The 18,404-nt window shown below is 41.8% G+C and overlaps 1 protein-coding gene across 1 annotated transcript; it reads left to right on the top strand.

The window, feature by feature from the left end:
- Positions 1 to 14,085: 14,085 nt before the first annotated feature.
- Positions 14,086 to 15,012, top strand: OR4K15 (olfactory receptor family 4 subfamily K member 15; the record flags this gene model as incomplete). Its single annotated transcript, XM_084645956.1, has 1 exon — positions 14,086 to 15,012. The coding sequence occupies one exon, from the start codon at positions 14,086 to 14,088 to the stop codon at positions 15,010 to 15,012; it is 927 nt and encodes a 308-aa protein (XP_084502082.1).
- Between the last annotated feature and the right edge of the window lie 3,392 nt (positions 15,013 to 18,404).

Genomic DNA, 18,404 nt, shown 5'->3' with positions numbered 1-18,404 from the left:
ATCAAAGCCAATAGCTTTGTGGTGGAACACAGCACATCACTTGGAAAGACATTGTTAAGGTTCCTTCCCCACTCTGAACTCTAGGGTACAGATGTGGGGACCTGCATGAAAACCTCTTAAGCTTACTTTTACCAGCTTAGGTTAAACTTCCCCAAGGTACAAACTATTTTACCCTTTGCCCTTGGACTTCCACTGCCACCACCAAACGTCTGACCGGGTTTATTTTATTAGGAAAGAGCCCATTTGGAAACTTCTTTCCCCCCAAAATCCTCCCAACCCTTGCACCCCACTTCTTGGGGAAGGTTTGGTAAAAATCCTCACCAATTTGCATAGGTGACCACAGACCCAAACCCTTGGATCTTAAGAACAATGAAAAAAGCATTCAGTTCTTAAAAGAAGAATTTTAATAGAAGAAACAGTAAAAAAGAATCACCTCTGTAAAATCAGGATGGTAAATACCTTACAGGGTAATTAGATTCAAAACAGAGAATCCCTCTAGGCAAAACCTTAAGTTACAAAAAGACACACAGACAGGAATATCCATTCTATTCAGCACAGCTTATTTTCTCAACCATTTAAAGAAATCATAATCTAACGCATATCTAGCTAGATTACTTACTAAGTTCTAAGACTCCATTCCTGTTCTGTCCCCAGAAAAAGCATCACACAGACAGACAGAGAGAGCTTTATTTTTTCCCTCCCCCCAGCTTCTGAAAGTATCTTGTCTCCTCATTGGTCATTTTGGTCAGGTGCCAGTGAGGTTATCCTAGCTTCTTAACCCTTTACAGGTGAAAGGATTTTTCCTCTGACCAGGAGGGATTTTAAAGGTGTTTACCCTTCCCTTTATATTTATGACAGACATCCAATCCTCACTCACTCTGGCCTTTTCAAAGAAGCCTAAGGGAGCTAGGCACCCAGTCACAATGAAATGGGATTTGGACATCCAAACTCAATAGCTTCCTTTGAAAACCTCAGCCCTAATTATTCCTAGCACTTAACAATGATGCACTGTCCAGATCTATTCAAAGCAGGGGCATCCTGATACCAGTAGTTAACTTCTGTGCATGAAGTCAGGCTCTAGTCCTTTTCTGAAACCAGTGCAAACAGTACCTCTGAAACCCAAGCCTCTTATTTAGGTACCTAAATATAGATTTAGGGCTCATCTCCACAAAGGGGTTGTAGTGTTGCAGTGCTCAGTGCTGCAACGCCTAACTTTTAGATGTCTAGGAAATTGCTGGAACAACACTGGGATCCACAAAGCCAAGTTAGGTACCTAGGCTTCTATACAATGAATGAGGAGAGATAGGTGCCTACGAATGCAGGGTGTAATCAGGAAGGCCAATACACAATTGGGGTTGCAGCTACCAAGGGATGTGAAGGGTAACAAGAAGGGTTTCTACAAGTATGTTAGCAACAAGAAAAAGGTTAGGGAAAGTGTGGGACCCTTAATTAATGGGGGATGCAATCTAGTGACAGATGATGTGGAAAAAAGCTGAAGTACTCAATGTTTTTTTGCCTTGGTCTTCACAGACAAGGTCAGCTCCCACACTGCTGTCCTGGGCAACACAGTATGGGGAGTAGGTGAGCAGCCCTCAGTGGTGAAAGAACAGGTTAGTGACTACTTAGAAAAGCTGGACATGCACAAGTCCATGGGTCCAGATTTAATGCATCCGAGGATGCTGAGGGAATTGGTTGATGTGATTGCAGAGCCATTGGCCATTACCTTGGAAAACTCGTGGTGATTGGGGGAGTTCCCATATGATTGGAAAAAGGAAAATATAGTGCCCATATTTAAAAAAGGGAAGGAGAACCCGGGGAACTACAGACCGGTCAGCCTCACTTCAGTCCCTGGCAAAATCACGGAGCAGATCCTCAAGGAAACCATTCTGAAGCACTTGGAGGAGAGGAAGGTGCTCAGGAACAGTCAACACAGATATCCCAAGGGAAAGTCATACCTGACCAAGCTGATTCCCTTCTATGATGAGATAACTGGCTCTGTGGATACGGGGAAAGCAGTGGATGTGTTATATCTGGACTTTAGCAAAGCTTTTGATACGTCTCCCACAATATTCTTGCCAGCAAGTTAAAAAAGTATAGATTGGATGAATGGACTATAAGGTGAATAGAAAGCTGGCTAGATTGGTGGGCTCAACAGGTAATGATTAATGGCTCTATGTCTAGTAGGCAGTTGGTATCAAGCAGAGTACCCCAGGGGTCGGTCCTGGGGTTTGTTTTGTTTAACATCTTTATTAACGATATGGATGATGGGATGGATTGCACCCTCAGCAAAGTCACAGATGACACTAAGATTGGGGTGGGGAGTAGATATGCTGGAGGGTAGGGATAGGGTCCAGAGTGACCTAGACAAATTGGAGAATTGGGCCAAAAGAAATCTGATGCATTTCAACAAGGACAAGTGCAGAGTCCTGCACTTAGGAAGGAAGAATCCCATGAACCGCTACAGGCTGGGGAATGACTAGCAAAGCAGCAGTTCTGCAGAAAAGGATCTGGGGATTGCAGTGGATGAGAAGCTGGATATGAGCCAGCAGTGTGCCCTTGTTGCCAAGAAGGATAATGGCATATTGGGCTGCATTAGAGGAACATTGCCAGCAGATCGAGGGAAGTGATTATTCCCCTTTATGCTGCATTGGTGAGGCCTCATCTGGAGTACTGTGTCCAGTTTTGGGCCCCTGATAGGGCCAGGCATCAAGGTGGAAGGTGTCGATATTCCATTTGTCCCACTGCCCCTTGTGTAGTATTGTGCCCTGCACCTTCTCTCATACGGGCATACCACACCTATTCCAATTAGTGTTCCAGACTTCCCATTAGAGTGGGCCTGAGAAGGTTGGGTCCGGGTTGTCTAGTACACTGCAGGGTTTGGAGGGCTTATTACATTCCTAATAGGTTATCTCCCTATGCAACGTAACACAAGTACAGTTAACAATACAAAATCCACAGCAACACCGAGTCCTGACCACTGCAGTATGGTCCAACATCCGAGACACCCCCAAAATACTGCCTCTCCTCCTTCGATGGGGTCACGATCTTGTGTCCAGTTGCTGGCAGTTGCAACAAGCTGCTCCTTCAAGTTTTGTATGCTTTTGTCCATATCACAAGTCCATTGAATGTTCACAGAGAAATGGGATATTGTCCAAACCAGCTTGACCACTTGGTATGAAATCAGGCAGTAAGTCCTGGCTTATTCACAGCAATAAGATTCACAGATCCATTTGTGCACCAAAGTCCATATAGCAGCATGTAGATGGGTGTAGTTTGGTTATGGGCTGGTGTAATTGTGTCCCCAGTAATATGTACATTCCCAGCAAAACACCTTATACACAGTACACCCAATTGTCCACCCCTTGCATAGGCCATTGATCCCGCTCCTCTATAGTCATAGGAGAGGGGCACATCCAAACATCTATTAATTTACACTATTTTACACCCCCCCCCATTGATTTCCAGTGAGCTCCTCCCCTTCTCATTATTTCCATAGGGCTTGTGGGGGCCACCTTAGTTGCCATTCCATTTCCAGGTATCACGGTAGCTATTACACAGGTGCTGGCCTCCTAGTTGAGAATTTGCATTCCCATACACATCTTCCCCCCCAAGGCCAGCCTTTGGAAGCCATCCCCCACCCACATCATGAGGTTTTCTGTTCATTAAAACACAACAATGCTAGTAACAAGACAAACACCACAGACAAACAACACAAAACATAGATCCATGGTATTCTGGGTTATTTTTCCCGCTGGCGCCAGCTTGCTTGTAGAGTGTCTGAAAAACAAAAGAAACAATTTCCTTCCCCATGGTGGGGACAGATTATTGCTTAATAATAATACCACTTTCTTTTACAAATGTCCTTGCTACTTGCAGGAAAAACAGAAGAATTACCTCCAGACTGTCCTTATTTTGTTCTATAGTCAGGCTAGTGAATTACCTCACTCACTGGTCATTTATGAAATTTATGAGATGGTGTACCTCAGTTTCCCCTCTTGTACAACAGACCAAGTTTGCAATAGTTTCTCTGCTGTACCAAGCTTTACGTTTATTCTCAGGTAATAGCTGAGACACAGCTTCAGATTTTAGCACTGTACACACACACACACACACCCCCCTTAAGGTTAACCTGTCCCCCTTATTTTCAGGCTTGACTTGTTTTTTTCACCTCCCTTTCCTGAAGGGCCATAATCTGAGTCTTCTAGTAGCTTGTTTGCTGACCAGATGTATTCAGTTATTTGCAGCTCCTTTGTGCCCATCAGCTAGGTAATTTGCATTTACACACAGAGGCTTACTAGCTTGCTTTTGGATCCAAAGCTGTTAGCAGCTCAGACACTGTCTTAAAAGGGAAGCATTTTACTTCCACCAGAGTTCTGATCACTTTCCACTTTCATCTCCTGCTCCAAAACACAGCGATCTGAAAAAGAAAGCACAACCTATTGTGGCTCCTCTTGGAGCCCTATTAGGATTTTAATGAAGTACCATGTTTTATTTGCATTTCTTTTACTCCTTTTCCAATATACACTGCACATGTCCTGGGAAAATGCAAATTCCTTCCATATAGTTTAACCTCCATAACATCATATTAGCCAAATTAATTTTACACAAGGTATAACTGCCTCCCCCATGCCTACAGAGTTTTCATGCAGAACCCACCAAAGCAACAATCTGATCCCCCAGAGCCATCCCAAGGTTCAGTGTTCCCATCATTCCTCCCCTTTTCCTTTTCTTTTACCTGTGCACACATACACACAAAATTCTGTTTTGCCTAACATCCCTTGCACTGTAATTACTCTTTTTACACAACTGTACCCCGATTACACTTCCATCTTGTACAACTAGACACAACCAGGGGCAGCCAAGTTAAGTTCCAAAAGAAACCTCTTCCATCCTTTAGTGATTTTGATTACATTACCCAATAGTCAAATAATTTTGCTCGGATTCTCTCTCTGCCTGCTGCCTGCAGCAGTCCCTTATAGACCATTTCTGTGGGAAAAGGGCCCATTTTCCCTCAGAATAGCTATAAAGGCTTCTGGGGACAGAAGCGTAGTGGTGGTAGTAGCCGCTCTACCTGACCCCCTTGGATAATTTAATTACCAAGCTTCCATCCAATGTGACTGCACAGAGTTGCACATACAGTTACATTTATATAACTGGGTTTTATCATTAAACAAAAACTTCCTTCTTGACATCTCACATATGTATCCAAAGTACCCTCCATTAAAACTTCAGAAAAACAAGAGTGTGGAAAGGCAGGTTGCACTTTGAAACTTTTATTTTTTTTTTTCACTCCCCCAGGACCAAGTCTCAGATCCAGTCTCTAAAGGTGGTCTGTTAACTCTGCTTTTGACCTTAAACCCTTTTGTGCCAAATCATCTTTCACTATCCCTAACTAATTTACAACCCTTCAGCAGCCCTTGCTGAAGCAGCACCAAACTTGAAAGATTACTGGCAGCTTCCCATAATGCTGCCCTTACTTCAAACCTCTCAAGCAGACTGAAGTGCCTCTTTTCCCTGGGAGGCATTCAGTCCCCATGGGCAGGGACCTTCTTCCCCTATCCATATACCAAGGAGGGTGGGCTCCTCAGCCACCCCCCATACCTCTGGGTCCCCTAACACTTCCTCCATTTCCTTTTTAATCTTATCCCAGGTTGACCCCTGTACCTGGTATGGGCCCTGGTCCTCCCTTATCCATTTATCCAAAAACTCCTTTACCCTGGCTTGCCAGAACCCGCAACTACCATCACGAGAGTTCGCGATACCCCCTCCAAGCAGCTGCGCGGACTGTTGGGGAGGGGGACTTACAGGCTGCCACTCACCTATCCAATGCGATGCATCCGAGTCACGGCACCAAGATGTTAGGGGGCTTATTCCTTCACCCACTTACTTCCCTGGTCCTTCTCGCATGAACAGAGAGCAACAATACCCGAAGTCCAAAGGTGCAAACAATTCGATGTTTATTGGGGTGAACTTCCAGCAAGCATGATTCCAGTTTCCTTCCTTAGTATCCTCCTTCCCAGCTCTGACACCACAGAGCCTTACACCTGTGTCCCTGTTCCCATTCCTACCCTTAGCCAAACATGATCCCAACTTCCTTACTCCCATTCCCTGTTCCCATTTCCCCCTTTAGCAAAACATGATTCCAATTTTCTTACCCCCATTCCCTGTTCCCATCTCCCCCTTTAGCAAAACATGATTCCAATTTTCTTACCCCCATTCCCTGTTCCCATCTCACACACCCACATGCCCACCCCCACCCACACCCCGTCACTTCCTCATTGACTACAGTATATATATACTGTATATATAGTAAAACTTGAGTTCTGCTTAGCTATACCTTAACCAATCATTTTCCTGAAATTTAACTAACCAATCCTAACATATTGTAACATGATTATGTAACCAATTATATCCCACCACCTCAATTAGTTTACACCTAGCAAAATTAATTATACAGCAGACAGGAACAATCACAGAACCAGACAGAGATTATACAGACAAACAATAGCAAAGTGGGAACTATAATGACAAGACAATACAGAAGTGAGGATTTCACATCCCAGCTATTGATAAGTGAGTTCTTGCCAGACAGGATGCTATCAAACTAAGTTTCCTTTTACATTTTCTAGGCACTTCCCTTTCTCTGGAGGTGATAGGAATACAATCCTGTCCTGATAGTGCCTAACAGCCCAATAGCACCTTATTTCAATGTGACTAGTTTGGAATGTGAGGATGTGACCGTTCGCTTCCCAGCTTATGGCTGCCTCTGCTGCTTAGCCAAAGGCCTTAGCCTAAGAACAGGGCCACAAACTGTCACAGTAAGAGAAGGCCCTTACACCAGCAGACAGTGATTTTGATTCTTTCTTTTATACCTCTATCACTAGCTAAGTGATAAGAATACACCTAAATTCTTAGAGTATAGGCCTTTACAGACAGGCCTGAATATCTATATCCTAACATTGACAAAGCCCTGGCTGGGATGATTTAGTTGGTGTTGGTCCTGCCTTGAGCAGTGGGTTGGACTAGATGACCTCCTGAGGTCTCTTCCAACCCTAATTTTCTATGGTTCTATCATTGAAATCTCCAAAAGGCAGCACACTGGATAGCTCCCCACTTAAGCTAGCCAACGGAAGATGCAGACAGCAAGGGTATGTCTTAGGCCCCAGTCCTCTCACAGAGACAGGTTCCTAAGTCCGGACACCAGAGAGGAGCGTAGCACAGCTTGTGATCCACTGCCAGGGACTCAGACATCCGTTTCTTGTGAGAATGAGTAAGGTACCTGCCTCACCCCACACAAAATGGCTGATCCTCACCTTATAGCTTTTAGTCCAACATTAGGCATACACTCACCTTGGATGTGGGAGACTCAAGTTCAATGTTCCTGTGATGGGTCCCTCCTCGGAGTGCCATCTGGAACAGGGGTACAGCTGAGCCCTCTGTCTCATCAGTCGGTGTTGCCCCTTGCACTGTGACATTGTGACAAGCTGCAAATCACTCCAAGCTTGCACTCACATCAACATCCACAGGCAGGGGCCACACCCAGCTGTGTTCATGAATGCTCTGCCAGCCACTGCATGAACCAACAGTAGAGATGCTCCAGCCAAAATATCTCCAGCTCCCCAGCCTAGGACCCCAGAGCTGTACCATCCTCCCCTGGTCAAAAGTCTGACCATTATGAATGAATTACAACCCAGTTTGCCCTTCCATCTATGTTGAGAGGAATATGCACAAAACCGTTGTTAAATGAGCTGAGATGTTTCCCAAACACTTCACTCAAACTGCACTGTTTCAGGTTAAAAAATATAAAACAGATTTATTGTATACAGAAAGATAGATTTTAAGTGATTATAAGTAATATTAAACAGATCAAAGATGATTACCCAAGAAATAAACAAAATCACAGTCTAAGTCTTTTACACAAAATAGGATTTGAATCAAGCAGTGTCTCACCTTGTTAGATAGTACAAACAGTGCATCAAGCTTCCATACACAGGCTAAAAATCCCTTTAGCCTGGGACCAGCACTTCCCCCAGTCCAGTCTTTGTTCCTCATGTGTTTCCAAGTGTTCTCTTGTGTGGGGAGTGGGCCCCTGTGGTGATGTCACTTCCCTCCTTTATAGTTGATTCCATATGGAAGGAACCTCTTGGTTTCAAACCCATTTCCCAGCCCAGTTTGTGGAAAAATAGAGGTACCAAAATGGAGTTCAGTATCACATGATCTGGTCTCAAGCCCTTGCCTGCTGCCAATGAGTCATGGCAGCCATTGTCCATAGGCTGACTGAAGCTGTCCTGAAAGGTGTGAGAAACCCCAGCTCAGATCTTTGCTTTTCCTTTCAGGAAGAGCAGGGAGTTGAACCTGCATCTTGTTATGATAACTGGGGCTAAACATTTATCCTAAGTTTGAACACAACTGTAAAAATTATGTGAAAGTTCATAAGATGTCACTATAACCTGTAATAACAAACTCTGATGGGAGAAGGTTTGAAAGGGAGACAGAAGGCCTGAATTAGTTTAAACAAAAAGCTCTTGTTGATGTAATTCATGGACTGCTGAAATCATGCTTGCTAAAAACAAGAGATGTGGAGCCGTAAATTAGTGAACCAAAATTGGTGTGTTGGATATTAGGCCCAATTATTGAATAAAATAATAAGGGGATGGGCTATTCCACCCATCACTCCCCTTTCTGAGTCCTTAAGGAAAGAAGTGGGGAGCGGGGACGGAAGAATGGACTGAGGCTACTGGAGCAAGCTTTATCATCATAGCTGCCACCTCTACCGTCTCCTGGGACCTTGGGCTTCCTTTGTCCTCATCCTGAGAGATGTCTGGACCAGATTAGGCCAGAGAAAGAGACACAGATGAGTCCACCACCTCAGCCAGCTCCAGCTGAATCCCACAGGCTGCCTGCAACAAAAGGACATTAACAGAGCAGCAACAACAATACCTCCAGATCATCTCAACCAACTTCTTTTCTTTTATCCAAAAGGACAGTTATGGCCACCTTTGATACCATCTGCAAGACTGTCAAACAAGAGGTGTTTTTTTCTTCTTCTATAAACTCTCTTCAGCTAAAGGGAAAGGGAACAAGGGATGCTGTTAAAATGAAAGCTTTATTTAATACTTTATACTGAGCACACCTATTGGATCAGGTCCTGCACACTAAATAGGTCTTTGCCTTCCTATCTTATGCCTGTTCACCTATCATACTGGGGCTTATATGAGAGTTAGGTGTCTAGACTCCTAGAGTGAGCCAGGACTGCCCATACCCAGAGGCAAAAATAGAGGTGCCGAGGCAAATTTGACCCTGAAAACATAGGTTGCAAGTTTTTAACCGGAGTTTTGTGCTTTCACTTTGAGATCAGAAATCGAGTGACCAGAGAGATTGAAGTGCTCTCCGACTGATTTATGAATGTTATAATTCTTGACATCTGATTTGTGTCCATTTATTCTTTTCCGTAGAGACTGTCCAGTTTGACCAATGTACATGGCAGAGGGGCATTGCTGGCACATGATGGCATCTATCACATTGGTAGATGTGCAGGTGAACGAGCCTCTGACAGTGTGGCTGATGTGATTAGGCCCTGTGATGGTGTCCCCTGAATAGATATGTGGGCACAGTTGGCAACGGGCTTTGTTGCAAGGATAGGTTCCTGGGTTAGTGGTTCTGTTGTGTGGTATGTGGCTGCTGGTAAGTATTCGCTTCAGATTGGGGGGCTGTTTGTAGGCAAGGACTGGCCTGTCTCTCAAGATTTGTGAGAGTGTTGGGTCATCCTTCAGGATAGGTTGTAGATCCTTGATAATGTGTTGGAGGGGTTTTAGTTGGGGGCTGAAAGTGACGGCTAGTGGCGTTCTGTTATTTTCTTTGTTAGGCCTGTCCTGTAGTAGATGACTTCTGGGAACTCTTCTGGCTCTATCAATCTGTTTCTTCACTTCCACAGGTGGGTATTGTAGTTGTAAGAATGCTTGATAAAGATCTTGTAGGTGTTTGTCTCTGTCTGAGGGGTTGGAGCAAATGCAGTTGTATCGCAGAGCTTGGCTGTAGACAATGGATCGTGTGGTGTGGTCAGGGTGAAAGCTGGAGGCATGTAGGTAGGAATAGCGGTCAGTAGGTTTCCGGTATAGGGTGGTGTTTATGTGACCATCGCTTATTAGCACTGTAGTGTCCAGGAAGTGGATCTCTTGTGTGTGGGGTGGTGGGAGGGGAGAAAACCTGGATTTGTGCTGGAAATGGCCCACCTTGATTATCATACACATTGTAAGGAGAGTGATCACTTTAGATCAGCTATTACCAACAGGAGAGTGGGGGTGGGCGGGTGGGAGAAAACCTTTTGTAGCGATAAACACCCATTTTTTCATGGTTTGTGTGTATAAAAACATCTTCTGTATTTTCCACAGTATGCATCCGATGAAGTGAGCTGTAGCTCACGAAAGCTTATGCTCAAATAAATTGGTTAGTCTCTAAGGTGCCACAAGTACTCCTTTTCTTTTTGCGAATACAGACTAACACGGCTGTTACTCTGAAAACTGAGTCACATTGTGAGTCACTTAAACACCTGGGTGCTTAGCTGTAGATCTTCATGTCTGGAAATTTTAGCCTAAGTAAATTTCCCCAGATAGCAAAAAGAATCCATCTCAAGTATTCCTGACTCACTGACTTGTGATCAAAGAATGTAGCCACCATCTGTTGGCATATATAGAGATCTGCTGCCAGAGAAATAAACAGCTAGTGAAAGAAACTTATATTGTTTACTATATATACTTAAAAGTCCCAAATGAGGTCAGGAGTCCATTTTCCTAGTCATTGTATATACATATTTTATATACACCAAAAAACTTCTAATCTAAGCCTTTCAAAGAAGCTTAGGGCAGTTAAGTGCCCAACTGCTACTGAAAATAAATTAGATTTTGTAGGGACAGAAGGAATCATTAAAATCATCTACTTCTGACCATCTGCATAGTCCAGGCTAGAGATTTTCACCCAGAAATTCCGTCACTGACCTTGTTACTTGTGGTTAAGATAAAGCACATAACTGTAGAAAGAGCTGAGTGCTTAACTCCCTTAGGGTCCTTTAAAAATACCAGTCTAAATAAATCAGAAATAAAGGAAAGATGATTGTCTCCATTTTACAGATGGGTAAACCAATACACAGAAAGCCAGATTTGTAAAGGTATTTGAGTACTTGGAGGGATTTTCAATAGCATCCAGGTGCCTAAAACTCATTGGTTTCACTGGGTGTTTGGAACCTAGTTACTTTTGAAAATCCCACTAGGTGCCTAAATGCCTTTAAAAATCTGCCTGAGTGACTTGTTCAAAGACACAAAGGGGATCTGCAGTAGATGGATAGAACTTGAGCTCAGGTTTTCTGAGCTCCACTCCACTGATTTAACCACAACCACGATATGCATCTGAGGAAGTGAGCTGTAGCTCACGAAAGCTTATGCTCTAATAAATTGGTTAGTCTCTAAGGTGCCACAAGTACTCCTTTTCTTTTTGCGAATACAGACTAACACGGCTGTTACTCTGAAACCCCAGGAATGTTTCTTCTCAGGTTCGAAGCATTGCAAGATATGCTGGAGATTTCAGTGAGAGGAAAAATGATGAAATACCACTAACTTTTTAACAATGCCCACTGGGAAACCTTAGAAAGTTATATGATCAATGTTGTTGACATTTAAAATTAGATAGGAGAAAGCACATGAGGATTCTGTAGGAAACAGTCCTTCTACTGAGTCAAGAGGATGGGCAAGACATTCAAGAGGGTCTTAACCATCACTTACATCTGTGGGTCTATAATTTATAAATGCTCCTTGAATCAACTCTTTGCATATTAAGCAGAACAACTATCCTGCAGCAATATGTATCATCAGAAAGGTGAGGAGGCCACACAATTAGAACATCTCCAAGGCTTGTGAGAAAGGAAAATCAGCAGAAGGTTTTCAGAAACTGTGTTTTTCAAGGTCTGTTTTCTTCTGGACATCTGCTGCTTCATGGAAAGCACATGGTGACTGGAGCATGTAGGTAAGTGCCTGACAGAAAGAAATGATTTGTTTAATATCTGAATATGTGATCCCCTGCATGAAAACACCTAGGTGCAGAATGTTGTCTATCCTTTCTCTCTGTGAAAAGAACAGACCTAGTTAACATTTCATTTACAGTTTCATTGGCAAGAAAAGTAGTGAGGGGTGAAAAATAATAGATTTGAATAAGGAGTAGAAGTGCAGTTCATAATTTTGCAGATAATATGCATTTAAGACCCCAGTCATTCAAAGACAAATAGGTGCTTAGCTTTATGAACTGTGAAAAGTCCATTGATTTATCTAAACATATTTAAAATATTTTATGAAGTCATTAGAGCTTATCAAAAAATAGAAAATATTTTGAGGAAATGGAAAATTTGAAAGATTTTTGTTAATGCATTTCTTTCTGGTGATTTTCCATTTTTACATTTCTAGTGTAATTAAAAATATTCTGCTCATGTGTGAGTATTTGAAAGGATTTTAAAAACATTTTTAAAAGACCAAAGAAGAAAATAAATCTCCCTTTCTCAAAAGTAAGATGGAAAAATATTGCACACAGAAAGGAATTAAAATTGTTCCACTTGAAACAACCAGTGAACTTTTATAAAATAAATATAAATATCCATATAAAATTATGTTTAAAAATGTGAATTTCAAAAATAAAACAAGTTTTGTTTTAGAATTTCAACTAGCATTTAGATTTATTCCTGCAAGGTGCGAAATGGTAAACCCCCATTGTACAGATGGCAAAGTGAGGCACCAATGCTGAGCAATTTTCAAAGGGGACTAAGGGCATCAGGCACTCATCCATCCATATTGAGGAAAACACTTAAACATTTGATTAATTTTAAGCATGAACTTTCTCTCCTGAATCAAGATGGATTCCAATATGTGCTTGTATGTTTTTTTGGGCAGAAAAATTTTCCACCAGCCCTGATAAGAAGTTACCATCTTAATAGGAGCTTTAAAACTTTATTTTAAAAGAATCTGTCATTAAGATGGAAAAAAATAGAATATAAACTTTGAAAGCAGCAAAGAGTCCTGTGGCACCATATAGACTAACAGACGTATTGGAGCAGAAGCTTTCGTGGGTGAATGCCCACTTCGTCGCATGCATGTAGTGGAAATTTCCAGAGGCAGGTAAAAATATGCAAGCAAGAATCAGGCTAGGGATAACGAGGTTAGTTCAATCAGGGAGGATGAAGCCCTCTTCTAGCAGTGGAGGTGTGAACACCAAGGGAGGAGAAACTGCTTTTGTCGTTGGCGAGCCAGTCACAGTCTGTGTTTAACCCTGAGCTGATGGTGTCCAATTTACAAATGAACTGAAGCTCGCAGGTTCTCTTTGAAGTCTGGTCCTGAAGTTTTTTTTGCTGTAGGATGGCTACCTTGAAATCTGCTATTGTGTGCCCAGGGAGGCTGAAGTGTTCTCCTACAGGTTTTTGTATATTGCCATTCCTAATATCTGGACACAAATTGCATATTTATACCGCCTCTGGAAATTTCCACTACATGCATGTGACAAAATGGGTATTCACCCACGAAAGCTTATGCTCCAATACGTCTGTTCGTCTATAAGGTGCCACAGGACTCTTTTCTGCTTTTACAGATCCAGACTAACACGGCGACCCCTCTGATATAAACTTTGAGGGACTGCTGAATTGCCATGGTGGATTGATATAAATTAAGACTGTGCAGTCAGAATAAGAACAGTTCCAGAACTGTCCCTTGTTAGTAAACAATGTTTTTGTGTGATTATTTTTACATAAATATTGAACATCAAGAGGTATTATTTAGGTTGTTACATGCAAATATATCTAGAAGTAATAATAATAATAATAATAATAAGTAATAATAAATGTAAGTGCTTAAGGCTTAATTATGTTTGAAAGAGATTGACGGACAGAAATGCTTCCCAAACTACAGAAAGTGGTCCGAAAAGGAAGAGACAGTGGACCATGTGTTTAGCATACATATACCTTCTCACTGTTCCAGTGTCTTGTATTATCCGCATGTTGTTTTCAACTGAGTATATTCACCTTATTTGTTCCCGCATGCAGGTAAAGTGACAGACATGGACAATCAAAGCACAGTGACAGAATTCAGACTCCTGGGCCTCTCGAGCTTCCCAGAAATGCAGCCTTTACTCTTCATGAGCTTCCTGATCATCTATCTGCTGACCTTGGCTGGCAACCTCTCTATTTGCCTGGCTATCTGGGCAGATACCACTCTCCACACTCCTATGTACTTTTTTCTGGTCAACTTGTCTCTCTTAGACATCTTGTACTCTTCCGTCACTCTCCCGAATATGCTAGCGATGTTGGTTGCCAAGATTAAATCTCTTTCTTTCTCCAGTTGCATGGCCCAGCTGTACTTTCTCATCTCCTTTGCTGGATCTGAATCTTTCCTTCTTGCCCTAATGGCTTATGACCGCTACATGGCAATATGCCAGCCTTTGTACTACGCAACCATCATGAACCAGAGGACTTGTATGTGCTCTGCCATTGCTATATGGATATGTGGTTTTGTCTACTCAATGTTACATACATTCTTCATAGCCAGGCTACCTTTCTGTGGTCCCAATGAAATCAATCACTTCTTCTGTGAGATCCCTCCTTTGATCAAATTGGCCTGCACAGACACCTATAACAATGAGGTGCTGGTTTTTCTGCTCAGCGGAGCAGTAGGTGGAAGTTGCTTTCTGCTGATTTCCACATCATATGCTTACATACTATCCACCATCATGAAAATCCGCTCGGCCCAGGGCAGACGCAAAGCCTTCTCAACTTGTGCTTCCCACCTCCTCACTGTCCTGCTCTTCTATGGCCCGGGTTTCTTCACCCACCTTCGCCCCTCCTCCAGCTACTCCATGGACATTGGGAAAGTGGTCTCTGTGTTTTACACCATGGTCACACCCATGCTGAACCCAATGATCTACAGCCTCAGGAACAAGGATGTGCAAGCCGCCTTCAAGAAAGCCATAGGAAGGAGTAGGAAATAGCCATGAAGAGGGGGCCAGTTCTTTCTTTGAATGCAACAACATGTTGCCAAAAAAGGGCTCCCTAAATTATTTGGCAGTTGATTGAGCACCAGGGTTCAGATTAGGAGTGGAGAGAAATTGACTTTTTCTTAAGTTACCTCAGCCCCAAGTCTGGTACATTCCCTTTAGCATGGATACCAACCAAAAACATTCCCATCCATTATGGCAGTCTATCTGGGCATTCCCACTCGCCAAAGACATTGCTTTATTATAATAATCCCACTAACCCCATCTAAGGGTTTAAAATATTCCCAGCCACCACATCCATAAGAGAGGCACCATTCCATCCATGACTCTGGTCTTGTGACATCATTCTAGACTCATGAGCCATTGCTGTGAAAGTTTAGTAGCATTTATCTCATGTGCTTTGTATTGAAAAAAAAAACATTACTAACCCCCTAGGCACTTTACAATTGTTTAATTATTTCAGCAATTCATTAATTTGTTTTGTTTGGTCTGAGCATGTGCACTGCTGCCTCACTCCTTGTGGCTAGACACCTAAGCCCCAGTCTGATTTATGAACTGGGGGAAGATAGGAGTGTTAGAGGGCTTTCCCTTCATCTCTTCCCCTGGTTCTTGTCACAGACAGAAAGCAGAAGTCCAAAGTGTAGGCAATGCAATGTTTATTGAAGTTAGTTCCAAGCAAGCAGATCCATAGCTCTACACACCGGCAGAGTCTGTTCCCCAGTGCTCGGTTCCGAGCTCTGACACCGCTGAGCATTTACCCATGTCCCCCTTCCCAGCTCTGATGCCACAGAGCATTGCATGTGTCCCCGTTCCCCGTTCCCTATTCCCCATTCCCACCACCTCCTTCTTAGCAGGCCCAAATATACCTGCAATGCACACCTACAGCCTTTTACCCTTTTACCCACGGGAAGGGTAACGAGCGAGGTTGTGCTATGGTCAGAGACAGGCATTTTTGGGAAATAGGGAATGGGGAATAGCGAATGGGGAACGGGGCCATAGATGTTAGAGGGTCTTCCCTTCACCCCTCCCCTGGTTCTTGTCACACAGACAGAAAGCAGTGTTTATGTCTATTTTAAAATATGTACATGCATACGTATAATTGGGGGGTGGGGAGAAACAACAAAATGCCTCCAACTCAATAACTCAACCCCACCACTCTCTTCAGCACAAAGCTTCCAATATGTAAAGTGAGGCACTGGAGTCAAACTTAATGGATGTTTGTCACTTATGAAGTCCTCTGCTGAGTCAGTGCTGAACTCATTTCCCCAGCATGTTACTAAGGGATGAATGTATTCTGATTCAGAGCAAAACCCACACCAAATGTGAAATTTACCATAAAACATTTTGTTTTTAAATTAAATTAGTTCTGGGTCAAATAACACACACACACATATCTAATAAAATAAATTGATATATACACAACAAAATAAAAAATCTAAAATAAAATTATAAAATAATATAATATACAATGAAGAAATATAAAGTTAAAATAATATAAAATGTAACATTGTATAATTAAACAATTAAAAATTAAAATATAAATTATATATATGAAAATTTTTAAAGAAAACATGTTTTAAAATGAAATATCTAAAGATTACTCTCCTATAAGGATGGCCTTAAAGAATTTCTTTTGTCAATATTATTCCAATAAGTAAATAAATAAATAAATAAATAAAATAAAATTGGTTGAAATCATTCCCACATAATATTTCAATGTTTATGAATCAACATTTTCCACAGGAAAAAATTTCTCTTGGAAAATTTTTGTACAGCATTGTTTACCATAATTTCACTTTTTAAAAAGCACCAAACACTAAGCTATCTGTGCATCATAGTTTATTCATCCACTATATTTCATTTGATTTTGATTTTTCAATTCCTTTTATCTTTTCGCTTCTAATTTTCATTTTTTATTTTATATTATTTCACATTATTGTATACTATAATGTGATATAAAATAAAAATATAAATGAAATTATATAAAATGGAATTAAAATCATATAAAAAGATAAATTAAATTATACATATAAAACAATGTAAAAATAATCTAAAACAAAATAATAAAATTAAAATATAAAATAATTAAAATAATATAAAATGTAAACATAAGCAAAATAGCACAAAACATATTATAACATAAAACTATTTTTAAATGTAACATAAATGGAATTTCAAGCAAAAAAAATGGTTTCCAATGAAAAATTGAAATATTCCTGCCCAATAAAGGCCAGCCATGCTGAAACCCTTTGGTTCATTTTTTTTCAATTGACACTTTTCTGTGGAATGTTTCAATTTTGAAGAATCCTCATTTTTCCAGCAGAAAAACTTCCATTGGAAAAGTGTTGACCAGTTCTAGTCACCATAATTAACTTTTCTTCAAGCACCTAAAGCTATTCTATGTACACATCTCAGTTTCTTCACCCACCACTGGATGCAAATGACTCCCATTGACTTCCCAAAACCTATGGGGATCCTCCTGGAAGAAATGAAGGTGGCAAACTGGCGTGCGGAAAGTGGTGATATGCCCCTGAAACTCCACCAACTGTGCCCTCCCTTCAGACTCACTGTTGACCCCAGCATGGTGCTGCCAGGAGAGGGATGATGATGTCAAGAGGAGGTATCCCATTGGAGTCAGAAATGACCCTAAAGCTGAAAGCACTGCTATTGGGGTGCTGTATTGCAGAGAATGGGGTGGGTAGGTCTGTCCTGTCTTACTGTTGTCCCCAGCGTCCCAGTGTGATGCTGTACGGAGAAGAGTTTGGGGTCTCAATAGGGGTGCAATTCTCCCCTCTGAGTGAAAGCTGATTTCAGAGTTCCAGTGATTTCTCTTTCAAGAGTATACTCCTTTTCTTTTTGCGAATACAGACTAACATGGCTGCTACTCTGAAACCTGTCATAATGGGAGCTAGATACCTAACCCACTTAGATACTTTTGAAAATCCTACTCTGCATCTTTGAGTTCCTAGATAACTTTGGAAATCTAGCCTATTGTGTCCATCTATGTCATGTTGGTTAACACACTCGTTTATCACACGTCGGATCAAGGAATTCTTAAAGGATTTAGAAACATGGGGATTGCCATAATGGATCAGACCTGCGGTCCATCTAATCCAGTGTGCTGTCTCTCTGAATTTAATACTGCTTATAACATCCTTTAGGGATCCTTATCTAGTCTCTTGCTCTAGATGTCTTCATAGATATTGGAAGGAATAGCAAGTACTGACGGTGCTCAGAAATATATGCAATATCGTTGCATCTCTGTTGGTCCCAGGATATTATAGAGAGACAAGGTGCGTGAGGTAATATCTTTTATTGGACTGACTTCTGTTCATGAGAGAGACAAGCTTTGGAGCATAGAGCTCTTCTTCAGGTCTGGGGAATGT

Source organism: Lepidochelys olivacea (genome assembly GCF_965140295.1).
Source record: "Lepidochelys olivacea isolate rLepOli2 genome assembly, chromosome: 13".
In the NCBI taxonomy this organism is placed as follows: Eukaryota; Metazoa; Chordata; order Testudines; family Cheloniidae; genus Lepidochelys; species Lepidochelys olivacea.
Note: the sequence above shows the minus strand (reverse complement) of the source record. Positions and strands in the feature narration are given on the sequence as shown.